The sequence below is a fragment of the Corella eumyota genome, chromosome 3, assembly GCF_963082875.1.
Source record: "Corella eumyota chromosome 3, kaCorEumy4.1, whole genome shotgun sequence".
In the NCBI taxonomy this organism is placed as follows: domain Eukaryota; kingdom Metazoa; phylum Chordata; class Ascidiacea; order Phlebobranchia; family Corellidae; genus Corella; species Corella eumyota.
The window spans coordinates 729496-753448 of NC_137492.1; the positions used below are offsets into that span (position 1 = coordinate 729496).

The 23953-nt window shown below is 24.2% G+C and overlaps 1 protein-coding gene across 1 annotated transcript; it reads right to left on the reverse strand.

The window, feature by feature from the left end:
- Positions 1-1349: 1349 nt before the first annotated feature.
- On the reverse strand, positions 1350-23499 carry LOC145744777 (NACHT, LRR and PYD domains-containing protein 3-like). The gene is made up of 21 exons (XM_082562719.1): positions 23415-23499; positions 23275-23300; positions 13125-13240; positions 12960-13029; positions 11840-11965; positions 11696-11745; positions 11204-11273; positions 10991-11040; positions 10697-10781; positions 9821-9867; positions 9461-9530; positions 8678-8727; positions 8376-8460; positions 6227-8025; positions 5412-5576; positions 4833-4994; positions 4256-4417; positions 3679-3840; positions 3027-3188; positions 2182-2345; positions 1350-1925 (listed from the first exon to the last, which is right to left on the reverse strand). Exons 3-21 carry the CDS (start codon positions 13224-13226, stop codon positions 1886-1888), a joined length of 3621 nt encoding a protein of 1206 aa, XP_082418845.1. The 5' UTR covers positions 13227-13240; positions 23275-23300; positions 23415-23499; the 3' UTR covers positions 1350-1885.
- Positions 23500-23953: the final 454 nt, after the last annotated feature.

Sequence of the window (23953 nt, forward strand, 5' to 3'; positions counted from 1 at the left end):
GATCCTACCCCTAACCCATTGCATATTTAGATTAACAACACCATATAAACTTTATACAAGTTTTTATAAAACAATTTACACAAATATAGAAAATTCAATCTACTTAACCATTTTTTTGAAGTCCGCTTTGTCGAAACAAATTTCTTCAGTGCGAAATAATTTAACTTTAACATATCAAATTAAAGACTATAAATCTTTAAAAAAAAATTTAATATTATAAGTGTAAACAAAACTAAACAAAATGTTATAAGGCTGTTGTTTTAATCCTAAACAAAGATGGCCAACTTCTTCAACTACAAAGTCAAACTTAAAATAAAAACTTTTTTATTTAAACCTAAACCTTCAAAACACAAAATCCCGGATGTTAATTTGAACCAATCACGAACGACTATAAAGGAAATGACGTACACTCCGAAATGTAGTCACCCGTTAAACGACGTCACTATTCTACAAATCAATGTATTCTTCCGCTGATACAAACTACTGAAAAATTAATATTTCGCTTATAATTATAACTTAAATGTAAAAGAACAATATTTAATTAAAGTTATAACTAATTATACATCACTGCTTATATTATAATCAACTTGTAACTTACATAAAACTAGCTTAACTGAACGTCCTTATAGAACTGCGTGTTTAGGCAAATCTCTGAGCAAGAAAAGCGCGTTAATTAAAACCTTGATTAGACGTTGCTGCGTGTTTGCCTCCAACCTATCTCGCTTAACTTTTGTTTAACGAAATATTTAAGCGAAATTCCTAAACAAGACTCCTAATTATGATATGCTTGAAATAAAAAATTAAAGTTGTCAATTTTTATAATATCAACGTATTTCTAAATTCTTGAATATAACAATTGAACCGATTATTATTAAATTTAACTTTAAATTATAAATTACTTACAACTATTTGAAACCAAGGAATTCTTTTTTTTTTAATTTTAATATTCAGGTTACTGTTAGGAGCTCCAAACTTTATACTTCTTTGTTATAAACCATGCATTGTTTGGCACTTGTTGTTAAACAATCTACATTGTGCACAATCCCTCACTTTTAATCTTAATTAAAACAAACAATTTATCACAGTTATGCGTCATAAGAGGTCTTTATTACATAACATAATCAATCAAATATTTGTATTTAGTAAAAAATAAATTATTATTAAGAGATTAATGTTTAAAATATGTTTATAAGTTGAATAAAATCAAACGTGAAACACGTGTTCTCCCTAAGCAGTACAGTAAGCAAACCACGACCTCTTAGTACGGTTGAATTATTTTTGTTTTTATTTTATCCTCGGTAGTCTACAAACAGTAAACCAAATAAAAGATTTAAGTAAAACATCTACCTTACAAAACTTAACAAGATTATAATTGATATAAGTGAAACATAACGTAATAAAGAAATTTGACAAATTATAAAAAATATAACATTTTTAAACTAAAAGCGGGGGCTCTCCAAGATTTTAAACCATAATTAAAAATTAAATTTAAAATAAACAACAAAAACATGGATCAAATGATGAAAACTATAAAAATAGTTAATTAAATAGTTAATTGCAAAAATCTAGTTAAAAATACCAAACTCTTATAACATGGTAGAACGGAACACAAAAAAGACAAAATAATCATAAAATAAAGAAATAAAATATTTGTTCAAATGTCGCTTAACATTTAACCAAACACGAACTTTAACTACTTGTAAATATTTTAAATTTAAACTTTAAACAAAAAAGCATTAATAACAGTTTATATTTGTTTCCATAGCTTGCTTTTAAGTTAATTAAACACAGTTGGTCCTATAATACAATGCCACTAAAAACATGACGTCACCAAGAATATGGCATCATAATGACGTCTCAAAGATGAATTGGCGAACCTAAATGCTCAGTGTTGTTGCAATAATAACTTAAGAAGATCAATCACTCTAAAATACAATTATAAAAATGTTAAATATTTCCGCAATAAATTTAAAGACACTTAAATCTTTATTATAAAATATGATAATATTTTTACTACAAAATATATTAGTTTAACAATGGATAAAAAATGTGGTTTAAAAACATAACTTAAAATTAAAACAATAATGTTATGGATTTAATTAAAACTAATTAAACTAATTATATTAAATCGTTATTATTAAGTTTATAAAATTCAGTGAATAATATTTAAATTCAACTTACAATTCAATATTTGGACCCGATTCATTTGCTTCACGTAATCGTTGTTTTCCTTCCTCACTGAAACAACGATCTGCCCATAATCGTTTAAAGTTGTGGAGACATGATATGAAAGCATCAACACAACCATCCCCAAGCTTGTTGTCGCTAATAACCAACTTTTCCATCTAAACATTTAAGTGTTTAAAACATTTTGTTTTATTTATGGAATAACAAAGCTATATAACCTAAGTCAGCTAAGCCCATTGTAAAAACCATTATTACGTCATAATGATTTGAAACTTTATCGCATTTTACATTGATTTAAATTGTTAATTAAGTAATTAACAAAACGCGATTATTTTAATTATAAAAGTGCAATTTTAATAATTAATATATTTTAAAAAACTAATAATTATAATAAATATATTTGCGTGTTGTTAATTATTTAATTTTAAATATCCACAACGTTAAATAAAAGAGATAAAAAAAATTTTGCAATAAAGTATGACGTCACAGAACAACCAGAATGACGATTGTTTATACAATGGTTTGCATAACTTAGGTTATTTATTCAGTTAAAAATTTTTTTTACTTTTTTTAAACAATTAAAACTCACGCATTATAATTAATTAATATACTAACTTAACATAATTAATAAAAACAAAATAATCCAATTTTTTTTATATGTTAATATAACATTAAAAAAATAAACTATATTACTTTTTAATAAAAAATCATTTTATAAAAACTATAACTTAATAAAACAAATTAAAAACAAAAAAGTAATTGTAATTATATTCAATAAACCAAACCACTCAACAATTTTAAATATATTCAACTATAATTATATTAAATAAAACACTCACACGAGATGTTAACTTTAAACATCCTTTAGCAATGGCAATCCCACCAACTTCTGTGATGTTACAATCTCTAATATCAAGCACTTCAAACTTGTCCATAACTTTACCAAGTGCTTCCGCTACTTTATCAGTAATTTTGTTTTCTGATAAATATAACTTCTTCATCTAATAAATAGAAAAATAAATTTATTTAATTTTAGGTTTGTTTTAAAATAATTTTATTTAATTACTAAGTTAAAATATTAACAAAAAATAAAGGCACTTATACAGATTCGTAACTGAGTATGACGTCACAGAACAATCAGAATGACGATTGTTTGAATGATGGCTTACACAACTTAGGTTATTTATTCAGTAAATAGTTTTTTTTCTTTTTTTAAACAATTAAAACTCACGCAATAAAATTAATTAATATAATAATTTAACATAATTAATAAAAACAAGATAATTCAAATTCTTTATTTTTTATATGTTAATATAACATTAAAAAAATAAACTATATTACTTTTTAATAAATGTTAAATCTTTTTATAAAAACTATAACTTAATAAAACAAATTAAAAACAAGAAAGCAATTGTAATTATATTCTATAAACCAAACCAACCAACAATTTTAAATATATTCTACTTTAATTATATTAAATAAAATACTCACACGAGATGTTAACTTTAAACATCCTTCAGCAATGGCAATCCCACCAACTTTTGTGATGTTACAACCACTAATACCAAGCACTTCAAACTTGTCCATAACTTTACCAAGTGCTTTCGCTCCTTTATTTGTAATTTTGTTCTCTGATAAATTTAACATCTTCATCTAATAAATAGAAAAATAAATTTATTTAATTTTAGGTTTGTTTTAAAATAATTTTATTTAATTACTAAGTTAAAATATTAACAAAAAATAATAATAACTTAGGTTATTTATTCAGTTAATAGTTTTTTTTCTTTTTTTAAACAATTAAAACTCACGCAATAAAATTAATTAATATAATAATTTAACATAATTAATAAAAACAAGATAATTCAAATTCTTTATTTTTTATATGTTAATATAACATTAAAAAAATAAACTATATTACTTTTTAATAAATGTTAAATCTTTTTATAAAAACTATAACTTAATAAAACAAATTAAAAACAAGAAAGCAATTGTAATTATATTCTATAAACCAAACCAACCAACAATTTTAAATATATTCTACTTTAATTATATTAAATAAAATACTCACACGAGATGTTAACTTTAAACATCCTTCAGCAATGGCAATCCCACCAACTTTTGTGATGTTACAACCACTAATACCAAGCACTTCAAACTTGTCCATAACTTTACCAAGTGCTTTCGCTCCTTTATTTGTAATTTTGTTCTCTGATAAATTTAACATCTTCATCTAATAAATAGAAAAATAAATTTATTTAATTTTAGGTTTGTTTTAAAATAATTTTATTTAATTACTAAGTTAAAATATTAACAAAAAATAATAATAACTTAGGTTATTTATTCAGTTAATAGTTTTTTTTCTTTTTTTAAACAATTAAAACTCACGCAATAAAATTAATTAATATAATAATTTAACATAATTAATAAAAACAAGATAATTCAAATTCTTTATTTTTTATATGTTAATATAACATTAAAAAAATAAACTATATTACTTTTTAATAAATGTTAAATCTTTTTATAAAAACTATAACTTAATAAAACAAATTAAAAACAAGAAAGCAATTGTAATTATATTCAATAAACCAAACCAACCAACAATTTTAAATATATTCTACTTTAATTATATTAAATAAAATACTCACACGAGATGTTAACTTTAAACATCCTTCAGCAATGGCAATCCCACCAACTTTTGTGATGTTACAACCACTAATACCAAGCACTTCAAACTTGTCCATAACTTTACCAAGTGCTTCCGCTCCTTTATCAGTAATTTTGTTTTCTGATAAATCTAACTTCTTCATCTAATAAATAGAAAAATAAATTTATTTAATTTTTTGTTTGTTTTAAAACAATTTTATTTAATTACTAAGTTAAAATTTTAACAAAAAATAATAATAACTTAGGTTATTTACTCAGTTAATAATTCTTTTTCCTTTTTTTAAACAATTAAAACTCACTCATTATAATTATTAATATATTAATTTAACATAATTAATAAAAAACAAATTATCCCAATTCTTTTTATTTTTTTTTGTTAATATAACATTAACAAAAATAAACTATATTACTTTTTAATAAATAAAAAATTATTTTATAAAAATTGTAACTTAATAAAACAATTTTAAAACAAGAAAGTAATTGTAATTATATCCAATAAACCAAACCACCCAACAATTTTAAATATATTCTACTATAATTATAATAAATAAAACACTCACACGAGATGCTAACTTTAAACATCCTTCAGCAATGGCAATCCCACCAACTTCTGTGATGTTACACTGACTAATATCAAGCACTTCAAACTTGTCCATAACTTTACCAAGTGCTTCAGCTTCTTCGTCATAAATGTTTTGGCCAAATGAGTTTAACAAAAATGTTATCTAAAAATATTTTAACAAAATTGATTAAAAAATTATAATAATTAATACCTAAAAATTTCTTAAATTAAAAAAAATTATTGAAACATACTGCTGGTTTACTATTATCGCAAAAAAAATTTAAAGATAATGGCTTTTTAAACTTGTTGGTATAAACATTATGCGTATATGTTTTTATAATATTTATGTTAAATTAATGAAGTTTTATTCACCTTCATGTATATAAAAATAATTTTTTTTTAAAAAATAAAGTTTTATTATTAATTTTATAAGTTTAATAATTTACCACAAAATACTTATTGTCAAACAACAAAATAATGTTTGTGATGTCATACCAATATGAAACCAATTCAAAGTTTTATACAGTTTAAAAGTTTATTGTATTTTTTAATGTTTAGTTATTTATTATGTTTATTTCTTAACAACTGGGATGTATAAATTAATATTTGTCTTCATTTGTAAATAGAAAAAATTAAAATTACTTTTTTAACTTAACTTATATGTAAGGTTATTGTTAAGATATAATAATAACATAACCTCGAAAAATACAAGATAAAAAATTTTTTCGCGTAATATTTAAGCTTACCCTTATTTAATGGTACTAATTAACAAGCATAAATTAAAAACAATTAAAATAATCAAGTTTTACAAACCTTAGCCTTTTCATTCTCAGCTGAAGATATTAACTTTAAACAATTATCTAAACTTCTTAACTCCATTCTTACAGAAAGAGGTTTGGTGATTTTTTTAAACATGTAGCAAAGATGAATGATATCACTTGGCAACAACTTTTCTTTAAACTCAAGATCCAGATTGTCAGGTAGTGAATTTAACACAGATTGGTTGAGGTCATTATTTTCAGATTCGTACAGATAACTGCTAAGTTGAAGGATTGTAGCAGCGTGCTCTGGTTGTTGATCAGAATCTAAAGATGAAAGACCAAGTTTCTCACATAAGTCTTTGGCATATGTTTTTAACACCACTCTCTTTTCATTGTAAACTGTTGTAGAACAAGATTGAAACATAGACAAATTCTTGGAACTGTAGAATCCGAAAAGAAATTTTGTGACTACTTCCCATCGACTAGTGGAAAACTGTGGAACACATTCTTGAAATTCATCTAGACTTGCCCATAAAAATAAATACATAGCAGAAAACAGTTCTTGCCAGGTGAGATGACTGAAGTTGCTTCGTTTGTCTCCTTCTAATATCTTGACTCTCATGTTAGATGAATCATAAACAAAAGTGTCAAGAAATGTTTTCAGTATATCTTCTGAAATTTCAGCATTTTTAATGTCATTTTGGTCAAAAATAATTTTTGTATTCTTGAAACCATTCCAAGCGAGACAACCAAGACCCTCGACACCCTCTTTAAGATTTTCTGTGTTGTCGTGAAAATGATCCGATCTAACATAGTGTAATAAAGAAGAAAGCATTACCTGCGTCATTGTTTTTAGTTCAACTGCTGTGCCAGACAAAATTGCTTCATTTATGCAGTGCATAGATAGAATGCAGTTGACAGGAACATAATTGAAAGCATCAATATCTGGATGATCTTGCAAGTACTTGGAAACTTTAGATGAATTTTCCCCACATATCTGCACGCACATGTTTTCTTGAGCTTCCTTATTAAAACCAAGTAATTTTACAACGAAGTTAGATCTACAAGAAGGATGCCACTCATACATTTGCTTTGGTCGAGATGTAATAAGCTTATAAGCATTAGGAAATAACTTTCCCTTAAAGATGCTATTTAAAAACTGCTCAGCTGATCCATTCGTAGAAACTAAACTTTTAGGTTCTTTCCCTAGCGTGGTACTATCAGCTTCATCCAGTCCATCAAAGATAAGAATCACGTCAGAACTGTTTTTAATACAATTTAATGATTCTACATCAGTAGATTCTGGCTTATCCCAATCAATAGATGAATTTGCAACAAGAAATCTGAAAATTGACATTTCTTTACCAAAATCAACAGAACGCAACTTAATACAAAATATAAATTTTATATTCAGTAAAAAGTCATTATTTTTGAACACGATGTCGCTTATAAGCATTTTAATGAGAGTAGTCTTCCCCATCCCAGCAGATCCTATCACCGAAACCACTTTGGAATTTAACTTTACAAATCGTTTTCTGTTTTCTCCCTTTAAATGTTTTTTGTCAGCATCTTTTTTAGCTTTTTGTGTTGCAAATTCAAAAAGTTTATTTAACTTAATTTTAGTTCCAGGGTAATTGTGAGTTAGCTTGGACATTCTTTTAAGTTGTTCTCTTCTTGTATTATGATGATCAACCGAATCCAAGTCTTTAATATCAGTGGAAGAATATTCAGCAATTTCTAACTCAACATATTCTATCTGTTTGCCCAATTCAACGGGAGAGCAGAACTCACCAGCAAAAAGTCTAGCTTGTTCAAAACATTTTTCAGATAGTTCAACACATGAACAATCACCTGAAATACAATAATTTTGACTAAATATATTAGTTAAGATATATATTTTATAATATATTCACTTATTTCATTTTACTTACCCTTCTAAAATTCTATGTAACTTATAATCCCATTTATTATACACTTTACAACACAGATAAAATAGTTATAGAATTTTTTTATATTGTCATAAATTAATCTAGTGACGTATAAATGCTTTATTATATTCCTAGACCAGAAGCCTATATTTCAGCTCAAAAACTATAAAATAATAGGCCAACAATATAGATTTAGTAGACTTTTATTTGTTAACTAAATGTTTCACAGCAAAGTCTTTTTTTATACCAAAGCCAAAGACATAAAACAGTCACCTTGCATATTTTTTGTTGATGTTCTTTGTGTTGGAGAAGGATTTAAAATTTTTTTTACCTGGGTTTGAGATTCCTCAGGATATTCCTTTAAATAAAAATTTTATTTAATTTTTTTTAATTAGTGACTTAAGGTCAAATTATCTTTAAAAGTAAAATATAAAAAATTTGATAACATTTTCCCCTTTTTTTGAACTAATTTAGAATAAGATCAATAATTAAAAACACATTTTTGTAAATCTTTTTTGTTACTAAATAAATACAACTCATAAACCTGAACAACATGTAAAAATAAAAAGTTAAACCTCGCTTGATGACAAGGAGCTGTAATATTCATTTTCTTCTGGATCTGGTTCTATTAAATAAAACATAAATAGTATCGCAGTAATTAATAGATTATTTAAAGTAAATATAGTCTAAGTTTAACCTTATTTATTGCATTTATATAAGTTAGCCCATAAAATATTTGTATTTCTATCTGCGAAGTAAATAGCAAGGTACGAATTAACGTTTAAAAAACGATTCGCTAAAAATGAGGTTGCATTTTTAGAGCAATTATTAGGTTCAAGTTATAATCTTCGTTTTTTTGTAACACTTGACGAGTTGCGTGGCATTTTTAAAATGTAACGTTTGTTAAACAATCGTTAAGAATATTTCGCACAAAAAACGAAACATTTTTGATTACTTTAAAGCTGTGTTATATATTTAAAAAATTGCGCAACAACTAAACAAACACAGGAGCGAAATTTACGCATTGCCAAAATATTGAAAGTTATTGTTATTAAATGCCCTATAGTAACCTACATTTACACAGGATTATGTTGATGTAATTAAACTAGTCTAAACCGGTTTAAAATAGATGGTAAAAATACACAAATACACACAAAGTTTTATTATTGCCTTAACCTTTTTTGGTTGATTCGCTATTTCTAATATATTTGTAAAAAACGATTCTCTAATTTTAAAAAACGATTCGCTTTTAGCGAATAGCGACCCGTTATTTCGTTACCTGAATAGCATGCTTAAGCACAACAAAAAAAGTTTAAAGCAATTTAACAAAATATTATTTATAAATTTTCTCTACTTACTATGACTAGGTTGTGGAAACATTTTTTGGTATCTTCTCTTTTTGGGTTTTGGTTCTTCTGTAGATTTTTTCTGTCCAATTAAAAATAATGTGATGTAGGTACGTGGTATACAATAAGATAAGGTGTGGCTTATATTCCAAAGTCAAAAATGTCTTAAAACTTGTACAACTTAAGACTGAATTGCAGAAATATCATTAAGTCAATAATATCTTAAACTTGTACAACTTAAGACTAAGTTGGAGTATTATCATGAGGTCAATAATATCTTAAACTTGTAGAACTTGAAACTAAGTTTGGATATAAATATTTTTGTAAACAAAGTTATGTAGTAATACAATTTATATTAAAAAAATTAAATACCTTTTTTGAAGAAGGCGTGTTCTGCTTTTTACCTTCTTTTAAGGCACCTGTTTAATAAAAAAATATTAATTATGAAATAGAACATTATCCATATAACCCATATAATAGTGCCATAGAGCCTAAGTTATGTATAATTAGTGGAAGGGTTCGTTAAAATAGTTTATAACTGCTCTAATAGTTAAAAGTTTAAGACATTTACAACTCAAGATTTTTAGTTTATTTATTTTTGATATGTTGCAGTATACCAGAACCTTCAAATGCCAGAACCTTCAAATGCCATGACTAAAATGCTAGTGTCGATATAGATCCTGATATGCTAGGACTTGCTAATATTAAAGGCTGCTTGGACCAGAAAAAAACTGGAAATGCTAATGCCTAGAGAGAACCTAAGTAGGACCTGAGATACTAGGTTATTATTAGAACCTCAGATGCTAGGTTTTAAATAGAAACTGACATGCTCGAACTTGCCAATGCTATAACTAAGGGCTTGAAAGAACCTAAGGTGCTAGTGTCCAAGCAGAACCTCAAATGCTCGAACCTGCTGACGCTATAACTAAGGGCATGAAAAGAACTTAAAGTGCTATTGTCTAAGCAGAACCTGCGATGCTAGAACTTGCTAACGCTATACCGAGGGCGTAAAAAGGACCTAAGGTGCTAGTGTCTAGGCAGAACCTGAAAGACTAGAACTTGCCAATGCTATAACTAAGGGCGTAAAAAAGACATAAGGTGCTAGTGTCTAAGTAGAACCTCAAATGCTAGAACGAGTCAATGCTATAACCAAGGGTGTTAAAAGGAACTAAGACCAGTTTGTTAAATATTAATAAACAAGAGTGTAAAGTGTGGGTTCTCATACCAAAGCTAAAAACAATTACTCACCTTGCATATTTCTTGTTGATGTTCTTTGTGTTGGAGAAGGATTTAAAATTTTTTTTACCTGGGTTTGAGGTTCCTCAGGATATTCCTTTAAAAAAACTTTAGTTAAGTAAAACAAATTGCTATCCACGACATTAGAAAACAAAATACAAAAAGTTAATGTAACTTTTCTCTTTTGAAACTAAGTCACAATAACATAAATGACTAAAAAAATGTTTGTGTAAAACATGTTTTATTTTACAACAACAATAATGCTCATATCCAAGAACAACATGCAAAACTGCAAAACTTAAAAACCTCGCTTGATGACAAGGAGCTGCAATGTTCATTTTCTTCTGAAGCTGGTCCTTTAAAAACATAAAAATTAGATGTGCAATAATTAATAAAATATTTAGTTAAAATTTGTATTTAATGTATAGCTTTTATATTATTTTACTCAAAAAATAATTAAGATATTAAAGTTTAATCATTTTTTTGCTTGAACACTTCAATTATAATTATTTTTCTTACTATGACTACGTTGTGGAAAAACTTTATGGTGTCTTCTTGGTTGGGGTCTTGGTTTTTCTGCAGAATTTTCCTGTTTTAATAAAAACAATAGAACATCTGTATTTAGTAAGCATTAGGCTAACTTAAGCTAGTATCGTAGTATCACAATGATTTCTTAAACTTGTACAACTCAACACTGGGTTAAGAAAATATTAAATATAATAAAAGAGAATTAACTGGGACCCTAGAGTACAAAAGAGAATTAACAAGATTGTAAGTTTTGGAAAACAAATTTGCAAGGATTGTAAAATATGAAAGAAATTAAGCGAATACCAAAGAGTACAAAAATAAATTTTCAAATACTGTAGCAGTACCATAAAGCATGAGAAAAAATAAGCAAGGACCGTAAAGTAATGACAAGTGATCCAAAAACAATTTATAACAGTACAAAAAAACAGTTTAAAAACTGTATAAAAAATGTTTAAAATTAATGTTTAAAAGTAAAGTAAAAACCTTTGTAGAAGAAGAAGATGTCTTGTTTTTATTTTCTTTTGAAACATTTCCTGTTTATTAATTTAAACAATATTTAATCCAGTATTTTAAAACAGTTACTTATTTAACACTAAAATTACATGTTTTTTAATAAAAAAAATTTACCTTTTTCGTAAATGTTTGTGTCATCAAATTTTGAATCAGTTATGTTTACTCTACTTGATTGGTCAACATTAGTAACATTTTGAATATTTTCAGTTCTATTGAGAGCAATGTTAACAGTTGTTACATCTGGAATTAAAAATTTTAAACACAAAAAATTAAACTGGTAAGATAATAATTTTTTGCAGTAAAAATCTTGATTAAAGTGGGAAAATGTAAAGAATTTTAATTTTCACAGAAAGTTGTTGAAAAGTAAAAAGTATAGATTCATAGTACCTTTCTCTCGTAGTTTACAGTCCTCTCTAACTCTCTCTCATACTTTACATTCCTCCATAAATCTCTTTCTCTCGTAGTTTACGGTCCTCCCTAATTCTCTCTCATACTTTACATTCCTCCATAAATCTCTTTCTCTCGTAGTTTACAGTCCTCCCTAATTCTCTCTCATACTTTACATTCCTCCATAAATCTCTTTCTCTCGTACTTTTTAGTCCTCCCTAATTCTCTCTCATACTTTACATTCCTCCATAAATCTCTTTCTCTTGTACTTTTTAGTCCTCCCTAATTCTCTCTCATACTTTACAGTCCTCCATAAATCTCTCTCTGACTTTACAGTTCTTCCTGAATTTCTTTCTCTTATAATATACAGTTTTCTCTAATTTTCTTTTATACTTTACAGTACTACCTAATTCTCTCTCATACTTTACAGTCCTTCCTAATTCTCTTTCGTTCTTTACTCTTAAAACTTTACAATTCTAGTTAATTCTGCCTCGTACTCTACAGCTCTTACTGATTGTGATCGTACATTACGGTCCTCACTAATTTTTTTTATACTATAGAGTTTATTCAAATTCTTTGTTTTGCTTTTTAGTCCACTCTAATCCTCTCTAACACTTTATTGACCGTGTTAAGTTTCTCTTGTACTTTATGGTTCCTGCTATTTCTAGTTTCTACTTTACAGTTTCAGGTGCTAAAATACCAGTGAAAAAGTAAGGCTGCAAAAGTGTTGTTATGCTTACTATTTTTTATTATTCTTGTACTTATTCAACCTTGTAAGGGCAAAAGTGGAAGGGCAATTCTTATTTAAGAATATTGGAGTTTTACTATAATCATATAACAAACTTACTTGAGGGTAAATTTCTTGCTAGTTCACCAAGATCAGTACCAGCAGGAATAATAACTGTTGCAGTGGGTTCCTAAGAATCATGTTTAGTTATATTTGTTTAACCTAACAGTATAAAATTATTTGTGAATATATTCCTTAAATAATAAATACATGTGGATTGCTTACATGCGGCAACACTAGATCATTATTATTTGGCAACACTAGATCATCATTATTCGCAAACTCTGGGTCATCAAGATTTGGCAACTCTGGTTCAATATTTTCCATACTTTCTTTTTTGTCTAAAAATAATAAAAAATCTTAAACTTATTCTAAAAATTTAAAAGCAAATTATAAAATAATTTTACAGTTTAATCTTACATTGACTTTTTCTTGTGGGTTTGTTAGAAAATATTTAAATATAAATTATATCAAATATTTCCTACCCCATACATTGTTTAATCTTGACAAACAAAATGACTACTTTGTATGTGTCACGTAAGTGAAAAACATTAACGATAATTTAGCAAAATCTACAAAACAACTAACCAATAAATTAACTAAGTTTAAAATATTAAAGTTATTTTAACATTTAAAACAAAATTAATTTTTTTACCCAACATCATGACTTTAGTTATTAAAAGAAGATTTTAAAAATCAAAACATAATCATATATACCCATGTAAAAACAATAACCTAAAGTGTTAGTCAATTTAATATTTCCTTAAGGCACAAAAAATGTTTAAAACATGCATTTTTGCAGGTCACCTGTGCAGTAGGATATTTTTTAATAGAACATTAGCCAATATGTAATTAATATAAAGCCTTATATTAACAAATCCTCTTTTAATTACAACATATTAAACTTGTAAGTTATTTGGTAAAAAAATTAGTAAAATAAAAACCCACATCTATTTTAAAACAAAAATCTAAACTTAATCAATTTGAAAACAAAGGAGTGTATTATTTGCTCATATAACACGTTATAACCTAACCCGGTACATTATACACTAGCAAGGTCACTCTTTTAAAAATTTTTAAGTTAAAAATTTTTAAAAACTAAGTTAAAAATTTTTATCTTTTTTTTTTCATGAACAGAAATGTTAAACAACGATTTTAAATTCTTAATGTACCTCCCTATTATTAACTTATAGAAACTTTTATCGTGCATATCCATGGTTTATATTTCAAAATAAGTTTAATAGATTTGGGGTAATTTATTGCAATAAAATTATACAAATCGGATATTAAATTAAATGTTATTATTTAACCATTATGTGAATGGCATAATTTTAATATTTTATACTTTTTTAAGCAGATTAACTTAACATTAACAATAATTTTAAGCACTTTAGTGTATTTAGTATTTAGTACAACATAACATAATTGCTATGCAATTTAGAAAAATAAAATTAGGCTTTAACCTAGGTTTATTTAACGATGGAACAATTTAAAATCATAGATTACCACATAAAACTAAGTTTACGAGTTATAAAGTATTAAAAAAAAACATTTTATTAACAATATACATTTAAATACCAATTTGATTCTATGTATTTAACATTTATAAATTTTTTTAAATACGATTTCATTAAATTTATAGACAAAAATATTCATTTTTCAATAAGCATGATAAATTTATCTAAAAATAAGTCTTAAAATAAGAGGAAATTAAAAAAATTTGTATGTTTTTTAGGGATCGACCAATCGAATCTGAGTCTGAATACCCGGCCCGAGTATTAGGAATATTTTAATACTCGAACTCGTCGAGCATTTTTTAGTACTCAGACGCCGAGTAATAATTTGTCATTTAAGATCGTATACGATTTACTAAACATAAAAAAACACGAGTTATGCCTATTTTTAATAAATTATAATCTACTCTCAATTATATCATGTTATTTAAGAAACATTTGCGCAACAAATACACTTTTTACATAGTAAAATTTTATGCATAATAAATTTGAGACTTAAACATTTTCGTTGAACTTAAAATGATATTGCTATCAGCGTTAAGTAGTTTTGCCAACGTTAAACACTTTATAATTTATAAATACGTGTTTTTTTGCAAATTTGGCAGTTTAAAATTATGCAGGAAAGATTCTCATGAACAGTTATATACGTTTAAATGACGTCATAACCGAGTACTCGGACTCGGCCGAGTATCGCAACAAAATACTCGGGCTTGTCGAATCTGAGTAATTTGGGTTTCAGCCCATCCCTTATGTTTTTTAAACTTCATTAAAATAAGTTGATTTTAAATTCTACAAAATTAAATTAAATATTTCCTACCCTATACATTGTTTAATCTTGGCAAACAAAATACTTTGTATGTGTCACGTAAGTGAAAAATATTTACGATAATTTTGCAAAATCTGCAAGACAACTAACCAATAAATTAACTAAGTTTAAAATTTTAAAGTTATTTTAACATTTAGAACAAAAACTAAGTAGGATATTTTTTAATAGAACATTGGCCAATATGTAATTAATATAAAGCCTTATATTAACAAATCCCATTTTAATTACAAAATATTAAATTTAATAGTTATTGGGTGAAAAAATTAGTAAAATAAAAACCCACATCTATTTTAAAACAAAAACCTAAACTTAATCAATTTTAAAACAAAGGAGTGTATTGTTTGCTCATAAAACACAATTATAACCTGTACTGGATGCATTATACACTAGCAAGGTCACTCTATGTAATGGAAAATTTTAACTTTTAGCATAAACAAAAATGTTAAGTTGCCTTTTTATATTCTTAATGTACCTCCCTTTTACTAACTTTTATGAATTTTTATCGTGCATAATCATGGTTTATATTTTAAAATAAGTTTAACAGATTTTGAATAATTTATTGCAATAAAATTATACAAATTGGAAATTAAATTAAATATTATTTTTCAACCAAGATGTGAATAGCATAATTTTAATATTTTATACTTTTTTAAGCAGATTAATTTAACATTAACAATAATTTTAAGCACTTTAATGTATTTGGCATTTAGTACAACATAACATAATTGCTATGCAATTTAGAAAAATAAAATTAGGCTTTAACCTAGGTTTATTTAACGATAGAACAATTTAAAATCATAGATTACCACATAAAACTAAATTATGAGTTATAAAGTATTAAAATAAAACATTTTATTAACAATATACATTTAAATACCAACTTGATTCCATATATTTAACAGTAAAAAGTTTTTTAATACAATTCCTTTAAACTTATAGACAAAAATATTTATTTTTTAATAAGCATGAGAAATTTAATTAAAACAATTTTTAAAATAAAAATGTTTTGTGTGTTTTTTTTAATTTATTTTTAATAAGTTGATTTTAAATTCTACAAAATTATATCAAATATTTCTTTCCCTATACATTGTTTAATCTTGGCAAACAAAATGCCTACTTTGTATGTGTCACGTAAGCGAAAAAAATTTACGATAATTTTGCAAAATCTGCGAGACAACTAACCACTCAAATAAGAAAATTTAAAAGATTAAAGTTATTTTTTTTAATCAACTACATGACTTAAGTTGGAAAAATTAATTGCAATTTAAAATTTTAAAAGTTTAATAAAAAATGGCAGATTAGAAAAATATAATAAAAATGAACCCATATCACAAAACATTAATATAACATAATGTAAAAACAATAATTTAAGGTGTCAGTCAATTTAATCTGTCTTAAGGCACAAAAAATGTTTAAAACATGCATTTTTACAGGTCACCTGTGCAGTAGGATATTTTTTAATGAGAACGTTGGTCAATATGTGATTAATATAAAGCTTATATAAACAAATCCTCTTTTAATTACAACATATTAAACTTGTAAGTTATTGAGTGAAAAAAATAGTAAAATAAAAACCCACATCTATTTTAAAACAAAAATCTAAACTTAATCAATTTGAAAACAAAGGAGTGTATTATTTGCTCATATAACACGTTGTAACCTAACCCGGTACATTATACACTAGCAAGGTCACTCTATGTAATGCAAAATTTTTAACTTTTTTTTTTAAGGAACAGAAATGTTAAGCAACGATTTTAAATTCTTAATCTACCTCCCTTTTACTAACTTTTATGAATTTTTATCGTGCATATCCATGGTTTATATTTTAAAAAAAGGTTAATAGATTTTGAGTAATTTATTGCAATAAAATTATACAAATTGGATATTAAATTAAATTTTATTTTTCAACCAAGATGTAAATAGCATAATTTTAATATTTTATACTTTTTTAAGCAGATTAATTTAACATTAACAATAATTTTAAGCACTTTGATGCATTTGGTATTTAGTACAACATAACATAATAGCTATGTAATTTAAAAAAATAAAAATTAGGCTTTAACCTAGGTTTATTTAACTATAGAACAATTTAAAATCATAGATTACCACATAAAACTAAGTTTATGAGTTATAAAGTATTAAAATAAAACAGTTTATTAACAATATACATTTAAATACCAACTTGATTCTATATATTTAACAGTAAAACGTTTTTTAATACAATTCCTTTAAACTTATAGACAAAAATATTTATTTTTTAATAAGCATAATAAATTTAATTAAAACAATTTTTAAAATAAAAATGTTTTGTGTGTTTTTTTAATTTATTTTTAATAAGTTGATTTTAAATTCTACAAAATTATATCAAATATTTCTTTCCCTATACATTGTTTAATCTTGGCAAACAAAATGCCTACTTTGTATGTGTCACGTAAGCGAAAAAAATTTACGATAATTTTGCAAAATCTGCGAGACAACTAACCACTCAAATAAGAAAATTTAAAAGATTAAAGTTATTTTTTTTAATCAACTACATGACTTAAGTTGGAAAAATTAATTGCAATTTAAAATTTTAAAAGTTTAATAAAAAATGGCAGATTAGAAAAATATAATAAAAATGAACCCATATCACAAAACATTAATATAACATTAATGTAAAAACAATAATTTAAGGTGTCAGTCAATTTAATCTGTCTTAAGGCACAAAAAATGTTTAAAACATGCATTTTTACAGGTCACCTGTGCAGTAGGATATTTTTTAATGAGAACGTTGGTCAATATGTGATTAATATAAAGCTTATATAAACAAATCCTCTTTTAATTACAACATATTAAACTTGTAAGTTATTGAGTGAAAAAAATAGTAAAATAAAAACCAACATCTATTTTAAAACAAAAATCTAAACTTAATCAATTTGAAAACAAAGGAGTGTATTATTTGCTCATATAACATGTTATAACCTAACCCGGTACATTATACACTAGCAAGGTCACTCTATGTAATGCAAAATTTTTAACTTTTTTTTTTAAGGAACAGAAATGTTAAGCAACGATTTTAAATTCTTAATCTACCTCCCTTTTACTAACTTTTATGAATTTTTATCGTGCATATCCATGGTTTATATTTTAAAAAAAGGTTAATAGATTTTGAGTAATTTATTGCAATAAAATTATACAAATTGGATATTAAATTAAATATTATTTTTCAACCAAGATGTAAATAGCATAATTTTAATATTTTATACTTTTTTAAGCAGATTAATTTAACATTAGCAATAATTTTAAGCACTTTAATGCATTTAGTATTTAGTACAACATAACATAATTGCTATGCAATTTAAAAAAATAAAATTAGGCTTTAACCTAGGTTTATTTAACTATAAAACAATTTAAAATCATAGATTACCACATAAAACTAAATTATGAGTTATAAAGTATTAAAAAGAAAACATTTTATTAACAATATACATTTAAATACCAACTTGATTCCATATATTTAACAGTAAAAAGTTTTTAATACAATTCCTTTAAACTTATAGACAAAAATATTTATTTTTTAATAAGCATGATAAATTTAATTAAAACAATTTTTAAAATAAAAATGTTTTGTGTGTTTTTTTTAATTTATTTTTAATAAGTTGATTTTAAATTCTACAAAATTATATTAAATATTTCTTTCCCTATACATTGTTTAATCTTGACAAACAAAATGACTACTTTGTAAGTGTCACGTAAGTGAAAAATATTTACAATAATTTTGCAAAATCTGCAAGACAACTAACCAATCAAATAAGAAAGTTTAAAAATATTAAAGTTATTTTAACATTTACAACAAAAACTAAGTTTTTTACCCAACCTCATGATTTTAGTTATTAAAAGAAGACTTTATAAGTTAAAACATAATCATATATACCCATGTAAAATCAATAATCTAAAGTGTCAGTCAATTTAATCTTTCCTTAAGGCACAACAAATGTTTAAAACATGCAATTTTTACAGGTCACCTGTGCAGTAGGATATTTTTTAATGGAACATTGGCCAATATGTGATTAATATAAAGTCTTATATTAACAAATCCTATTTTAATTACAACATATTAAACTTAATAGTTATTGGGTGAAAAAAATAGTAAAAATTTTACTAAAAAATAAAATTCAACTGATTTTAAAACAAAATGTCAAAACTTAATCAATTTTAAAATAAAGGAGTGTATTATTTGCTCATAAAACACGTTATAACCTAACCCGGTACATTATACACTAGCAAGGTCACTCTATGTAATGCAAAATTTTAACTTTTAGCAAAACAGAAATGTTAAGTTGCTATTTTATATTCTTAATGTACCCCCCTATTATTAACTTTTATAAATTTTTATCGTGCATATCCATGGTTTATATTTTTAAATAAGTTTAACATATTTTGAATAATTTATTGTAAGAAAATTATGCATATGGGATACTAAATTAAATATTATTATTTAACCATTTTATAATTGATATAACTCCATTCTTTTTGGCATTTATTCTATTTTTAACCAGGTTAATTTAACATTAACAATAATTTCAAGCACTTTAATGTATTTGGTATTTAGTACAACATAGCAAAATAGCTATGTTACTTAAAAAATAAAAATTATGCTTATAACCCAGGCTTAATTAACTATAAAAACATAAATTAATACATAAGTTTATGAGTTATAAAGTAATAAAATGAAACATTATATTAACAACTTACACTAAAATACCAATATGATTAAATTTTTGAAACGAAAACCAAGATATTTTTTGGGGTATGATAAGTACATCAAAAAATGTTTTTTGTGTTTTTTAAATTTATTTTAACAAGTTGATTTTAAATTCTACAAAATTATATTAAATATTTCTTTCCCTATACATTGTTTGATCTTGGCAAACAAAATACTTTGTATGTGTCACGTAAACGAAAAACATTTACGATAATATTGCAAAATCTGCAAGACAACTAACCAATAAATTAACTAAGTTTAAAATATTAAAGTTATTTTAACATTTAGAACAAAATTAATTTTTTTACCCAACCTCATGATTTTTGTTATTAAAAAAATTATTTAAAAATTAAAACATAATCAATTATACCCATGTAAAAACAATAATCTAAAGTGTCAATTACTTTAGTCTTTTCTTAAGGCACAAAAAATGTTTAAAACATGCAATTTTTACAGGTCACCTGTGCAGTAGGATATTTTTTAATGGAACATTGGCCAATATGTAATTAATATAAAGCCTTATATTAACAAATCCTATTTTAATTACAACATATTAAATTTAATAGTTATTGGGTGAAAAAATTAGTAAAATAAAAACCCACATCTATTTTAAAACAAAAATCTAAACTTAATCAATTTTAAAACAAATGAGTGTAATATTTTCGCATAAAACACTATTATAACCTGTACTGGATGCATTATATACTAGCAAGGTCACTCTATGTAATGGAAAATTTTAACTTTTAGCAAAACAGAAATGTTAAGTTGCCTTTTTATATTCTTAATCTACCTCCCTTTTACTAACTTTTATGAATTTTTATCTTGCATAATCATGGTTTAGATTTTAAAATAAGTTTAACAGATTTTAAGTAATTTATTGCAATAAAATTATACGAATTGAAAATTAAATTAAATATTATTTTTCAACCAAGATGTGAATAGCATAATTTTAATATTTTATACTTTTTTAAGCAGATTAATTTAACATTAACAATAATTTTAAGCACTTTAATGTATTTGGCATTTAGTACAACATAACATAATTGCTATGCAATTTAAAAAAATAAAATTAGGCTTTAACCTAGGTTTATTTAACTATAAAACAATTTAAAATCATAGATTACCACATAAAACTAAGTTTATGAGTTATAAAGTATTAAAATAAAACATTTTATTAACAATATACATTTAAATACCAACTTGATTCTATATATTTAACAGTAAAAAGTTTTTAATACAATTCCTTTAAACTTATAGACAAAAATATTTATTTTTTAGTAAGCATGATAAATTTAATTAAAACAATTTTTAAAATAAAAATGTTTTGTGTGTTTTTTTTAATTTATTTTTAATAAGTTGATTTTAAATTCTACAAAATTATATTAAATATTTCTTTCCCTATACATTGTTTAATCTTGGCAAACAAAATACTTTGTATGTGTCACGTAAGCGAAAAAAATTTACGATAATTTTGCAAAATCTGCGAGACAACTAACCAATCAAATAAGAAAATTTAAAAGATTAAAGTTATTTTTTTTAATCAACTACATGACTTAAGTTGGAAAAATTAATTGCAATTTACAATTTTAAAAGTTTAATAAAAAATGGCAGATTAAAAAAATATAATAAAAATGAACCCATATCACAAAACATTAATATAACACTAATGTAAAAACAATAACCTAAAGTGTCAGTCAATTTAATCTGTCTTAAGGTACAAAAAATGTTTAAAACATGCATTTTTACAGGTCACCTGTGCAGTGGGATATTTTTTAATGGAACATTGGTCAATATGTGATTAATATAAAGCCTTATATTAACAAATCCTATTTTAATTACAAAATATTAAATTTAATAGTTATTGGGTGAAAAAAATAGTAAAATAAAAACCAAGATCTATTTTAAAACAAAAATCAAAATTTGATCAATTTTAAAACAAAGGAGTTTATTATTTGCTCATATAACACTATTATAATCTTTTCTCTATATGTTATACACTAGCAAGGTCACTCTATGTAAAGGAAAATTTTTAACGTTATTTTCATGAACAGAAATGTTAAGCTACGATTTTAAATTCTTAACACACCCCCTATTATTAACTTATAAAAAATTTAATAGTGCATATCCATGGTTTATATTTTAAAATAAGTTTAACACTTTTTGAATAAGTTGTTGCAATAAAATTATGGATATGGAATATTAGATCAAATATTATTATTTAACCATTATATAATTATATATATAGCATTTTATACTTTTTAACCAGATTTTAACTTTAACAATAATTTTAAGCACTTTAGTGCATTTGGCATTTAGTACAACATAACATAATTTCTATGCAATTTAGAAAAAATAAAAATTGGGCTTTAACCTAGGTTTATTTAATGACAGAACAATTTAAAATCATAGATTACCACATAAAACTAAGTTTATGAGTTATAAAGTATTAAAATAAAACATTTTATTAACAATATACATTGAAATACCAATTTGATTCTATATATTTAACAGTTTTTTAAATATAATTTCTTGAATTTTTGAAACGAAAACCAAGATATTTTTTGGGGGGTATAATAAATTTATCTAAAAATAATTCTTAAAATAAATAGGAATTAAAAATATTTTTGTGTTTATTAAAATTTATTTTAATAAATTGATTTTAAATTCTACAAAATTATATTAAATATTTCTTTCCCTATACATTGTTTAATCTTGACAAACAAAATGACTACTTTGTAAGTGTCACGTAAGTGAAAAATATTTACAATAATTTTGCAAAATCTACAAAACAACTAACCAATCAAATAACTAAGACAAAGAGGCGTATTGTTTGCTCATATAACCTGTTATAACCTGTACCAGGTACATTACATACTAGCAAGATTACTCTATGTAATGGAAAATTTTAACTTTTAGCATGAACAAAAATGTTAACCTTATACTCTTAATGTTCCTCCTAATATTAAATCACATAAATTTTTGTATGGCATATACAAGGTAGATATTTTAAAATATGTTTAACATCTTATAACTTATTGCATTAAGATAATATTCAAAATATTAATATTCATTACTTATATGTAAGCCAAAATTTAATTCTTTTCAGCATTTTAACAATTTGTAACTACACTAATTAAACTTTTAAACAATTACATTGCTACAATATCACATACAAGAATAAAATATGAAAATGTTAATAAAAAATAATTTTAGACAAACTGTAATGAGCAATGCATAATTTACCATAAAAATAGATAAAAACTTTTAAAATATTCTATAAAATAAACTAACCTTTGTTTTGTTGTTATATCAGAAGCCTAAATAAAATAAATTTAAAAAATTTAAGTTTCAGTTTTTTACAAAATATCAAACAACTTAATTACTAAAATTATAACATAAAATATCACAAGTTTTACATTCTTAAAAATTACCTTTTTGTGTTGCGAGTTTTTCTTGTGTTTTTACCTCTCTTGTGTTGTAGGTTAATTCTATAATAAAATTATAACTAATAATTCTATAATAAAATTATAACTATTTTTAAATAAGATTAACATATTTTAAGTAATTTATTGCTATAAAATTATGCATATTGGATATCAAACAAAATGTTGTTTTTTAAACATTATGTAAACAGCATAATTTTAACATTTTTAACCAGATTTTAACTTTTACTGTTTTACAAAAATTTAAAGCACTCTAATGTAAGGTTTAAACGTGTTTTTTTAACGTTAAATTTCGTAAAAATGAACCAATTTATAATAATTAAAGCATTACAAATGCACTTAATTAAATTTATTAAATTGATGAACAGAATTTATTAAAAACTAATTTATTATTAAGATGTTAATATTTTAAATATGTTAATAAGTTGAATAAATAAAGGAACCTAAGCACTAAGCAAAACAGTAAGCAACCTAAAACTTTGTTGTGCGGTTGAATAACTCTTTTTAAATTTATGTATTTATCCTCG

Excerpts from the sequence above, each read along its gene's own strand:
- LOC145744777 (XM_082562719.1), bottom strand. The coding sequence starts at position 13,226 with ATGGAAAATATTGAACCAGAGTTGCCAAATCTTGATGACCCAGAGTTT. Across the intron at positions 13,030-13,124 it reads ATGATCTAGTGTTGCCGCAT|GAACCCACTGCAACAGTTAT; the intron begins GTAAGCAATCCA and ends CATGATTCTTAG. Across the intron at positions 11,274-11,695 it reads CATCTTCTTCTTCTACAAAG|GAAAATTCTGCAGAAAAACC; the intron begins GTTTTTACTTTA and ends TTATTAAAACAG.